The 3,482-nt window shown below is 45.5% G+C and overlaps 2 protein-coding genes across 2 annotated transcripts; one reads left to right on the plus strand and one right to left on the minus strand.

Annotated features, from left to right (window-relative positions):
* On the minus strand, positions 1 to 858 carry V1508DRAFT_465267 (uncharacterized protein; the record flags this gene model as incomplete). The annotated part of the gene is made up of 3 exons (XM_066942921.1): positions 1 to 657; positions 687 to 785; positions 840 to 858. 3 exons carry the CDS (start codon positions 856 to 858, stop codon positions 89 to 91), a joined length of 687 nt encoding a protein of 228 aa, XP_066791953.1. The 3' UTR covers positions 1 to 88.
* Positions 859 to 1,720: 862 nt separating this feature from the next.
* Positions 1,721 to 3,144, plus strand: V1508DRAFT_429319 (P-loop containing nucleoside triphosphate hydrolase protein). Its single transcript, XM_066941880.1, has one exon. The coding sequence runs from the start codon at positions 2,027 to 2,029 to the stop codon at positions 2,669 to 2,671; it is 645 nt and encodes a 214-aa protein (XP_066791954.1). The 5' UTR covers positions 1,721 to 2,026; the 3' UTR covers positions 2,672 to 3,144.
* The last annotated feature ends 338 nt before the right edge of the window (positions 3,145 to 3,482 follow it).

Genomic DNA, 3,482 nt, shown 5'->3' on the forward strand with positions numbered 1-3,482 from the left:
GGTAGGCAAAGGTAGTAGTGACCAGTAGTCCTTTGGTACACGAGTCTGCTGTCGTACTTCAGGTCATGTGGGAGTGGTTCAGCGCTCTTCATTTTTGCAAAGAAAGGCATACTTCCCACTGGTGCGGGACCAAGTGCTTATGATGTACCACAATGCTCTCCTGGCAACACTTTCTGCGAGATCGGTGCTTAATCTTGAACACTTTCTTGTCGTTTTTGTCCCTGGCATGTGCGGAATCATATGCCTTGAGAAGGTCTTCCATGGCGGCGTCTCTAATGTCGTATGGGGTCTCCAACACCCACGACTTGCCCATGCTGTCAATTGCTTCCTTATTGAGGAACGCCGCTCTTAGATCTTTCTTGTTTTTTGTAACCTCGTTCTTTTCCACGGCATCCAAACATCGGTTGTATGTCCAGCGTGCGGTGCCGAAACAGTTTCGAAGGATCGCTTTCTGTTCTGTAGTTGGATATACCCTGAAACATCTGGCCTTCTCTGCTTGTTCTATATCTGTCTTTCTTCGTTTTCCTGCTCTTTCGTTCTTATCGTCCGTCCGGCATTCCGCCGTTGACGCCAATAGAGAATCAGTGATTGGCTGGTCGGGTGCAGACAGTCTTACACAGGTTCCCCAGCCTTCATTTACGATCTCTCGATTCCATTCTCGTTCGATCAGATTAAGAGAATGATACGACAGGAATCTTCATTCCAAAACGGTTTGGGAACAATTTTTGTATTTGGAATATTCTGGTCGTCGACTGCACCGCAGGGGCAACGAGCTTGAGGCTTATCTAGATAGCAACTAGGTTATTTGGATATATCGCAGGTCCGGCATTTCAGCTTACTTCCAGGAACGGACTCCATGGCACGGTGTGACAAAGGAAAACAGTGGTGGTGCCTGCAGGTGAAATGTGTAGTAGTGTCTCGGTGCAGTTTAGCGGGGGTAAGGAAAGCAGTGGGAGCGAGATAGAAGGGGGATATTTATAATCGGAAACAAACTAGAAATATGAGTGCTGTCGCATAAGTAGCGACTGTTGCAGATATTTCTGCTTTGTTTTGCACAGCTTCTGTCCGATCTGTGGTACCACGCTGCGCTCAAACAGCACCTCGCACATACCACCCACGCGTTGCAGCACTATTACAGTGTCTTGCGAAAGTCTTGATATTACATATAATTAAGATATTCGCAATACTCTAATACATAAATAAATCAACCACGCAGCGTTACCAATGCCTGGAAATGATGATATGCTCCTTTACAATTGCCAGTAAATTTCTCACGTCTCTTCGCTCAATCCCTTCTTTGCCGGGAACATCCTCAAAAGCGACTTTACCATTCATATATTTAGCCACTTTCCAAAATAGCTCGACTATACCTTCATTCTGCCCTGCGACGATCTTGTCCATCCACTTGCGTTCAAGCACATTCGCGCGGTCAGGCTCGAGAATAATCGTATCCACTAATTTTCGGTCCGGTCACGGCAAATCCATGAACCTTAATAACCTTAACCAAACCACCGCGTCCTTGAAATCAATCAAAAACTCTCCCGTGTCAGTTACAAGATTCAGCTCGTTTGGTTTATTATAGTAACATGTCTAGACCACTACTTTTACGGATAATGCCACCGATCGTGGCCGGCATGACTGGCGTATATAGCGGTAAGTGTGTCAAAAGAGGAACGACCAAAATCAGGCGTAGGTGGGACAATAATTAACGCTTTCGCAGGATTTGCATTATTTGATCCCATATTTCGGTAATCAATATCGAGCCTAACAATGTAGCGGTGTCTAAACAAATATATTGACGGGTTCAGGGCTGACGTCGGACCTGTTGAAGAAATGGGAGGAGTGTCGAGGGGCGCACAAGGAAGAAAGATTACTCCAGAAGTGTCGTAGTAAATCTGGGGCACATATGACTCAATGAGTCGTGCGTACAATTTATTGGTTGAATGATCAAGAGATTAAAGCAAGCGATATCGGCAGATTTACCCGGTTGTGCTTATCAGGGGGTTGCCTATGGAAGACGATTGCCATGTCTTCGATTCGAACAGACCACTTCCACGTCCTGTTCGAACATTCAACTGCAAAAGTTATGCATATATATATTTTAGGAGCATCAGGGTCGGGTAAAACCACTTTAGGGAATGCCATCTCGGCTTACCTGAATGTCAAACACGAAGACGCCGACGACATCTACTGGGAACCGACTGAAAAAAAGTTTACGCAACGACGGTCATCAATTACTCGGGAAGAAGTTCTGCGTGAACGACTAAATGAATCTGAGAGCTGGGTATTCTCTGGAGTGGCATTGCCCTGGGCAGCCTCTATTGAACCGCTGTATGACTTGGTAATATTCTTGCAAGTGGATCCCAAAGTTCGCATGGAGCGACTAAGAGTACGAGAGGTTGAACGCTATGGGGACCGAATTCTGGACGGTGGCGATCGGTATGAGCACAGTGCTGGCTTTCTTCGTTGGGCCAAGAGTTACGATCTCTCGGAAGTACCAGCACCTGACAAGGTCGAAAGACCAACGAATGTCACTCTTGCTGCGCATGAAACGTGGCTTTCCGGACGACTTTGTCCCGTACTTAGATTGGATTCGGCCCGACCAGTTGATGAAATGTTGTTATCGACTATAAATTTTATGAGAGAGAAGCTTTCATTAGTTGACTCTTAACTCGAATAAGCAGCCCTGACGACGAAATCAGCTGCAAATTTCAAGGAGATATGGCTCAGTTGGGGGGAAATATTTAGTACATACCTTAGGCAATACAAGTTCTGGGGAATACTATTGTACAATATTGTGAAAGTATGCTGTAAAATTTGGTAGCTGTATTTATTGACTTTGCAAAAGATTGAAAGGCTTTGTTCCACAACATTGGAATGCGCAGGCGCTTGTCAACATAACTGCGCACTCACTCAGCCCGCAGTCCTCTAAGGATGCAAGCGAGGCTGCGTACTATAAATTGCTGATATTGGCCACACTCAATTCTTGAACAGGAGAGGGCGTATTTCTCAATGGACGAGCTAGAGAATCATCTAATTACGAGGCAGAGCTCCTCTGACAATATGCGTGATACATATATATGAAATATTTCGGTCATTATATCTAAGTAGTCACTAAGAATACCATAATTCACTTAGCGGGACCATCAAAATTGGATTCATATTACAAAGGGCGTCAGAGATGTCAATGTGCAAAATTCCATCAAACTAGCTAACTTCGCCCTCGACGATACCAAGGGTTTCAAACTAGCTAACTCTCAGCCCAGTAGCAAGACACAGCAACACTCATTGTTAGACTAGGGTCATGCAACTCGGGGAAAACCCGAGAAGGGAGCGAGCCTCAACGCGCGCCACAACAATTACCAAGTAAAAGTGTGACGGCTCTTGAAGTGCCGGTTGATTGCAGTATGGAGCATCTACACTATCGTCGTTCCTGTGTAGATATTTGTCTACTGTCCGATCTACTGTCATCCAACGCACCA

The sequence above is a fragment of the Lipomyces doorenjongii genome (assembly GCF_038497915.1).
Source record: "Lipomyces doorenjongii strain NRRL Y-27504 unplaced genomic scaffold V1508scaffold_239, whole genome shotgun sequence".
In the NCBI taxonomy this organism is placed as follows: domain Eukaryota; kingdom Fungi; phylum Ascomycota; class Lipomycetes; order Lipomycetales; family Lipomycetaceae; genus Lipomyces; species Lipomyces doorenjongii.

Coding starts and splice junctions, on each gene's coding strand:
- V1508DRAFT_429319 (XM_066941880.1), top strand. CDS start 2,027: ATGTCTTCGATTCGAACAGACCACTTCCACGTCCTGTTCGAACATTCA.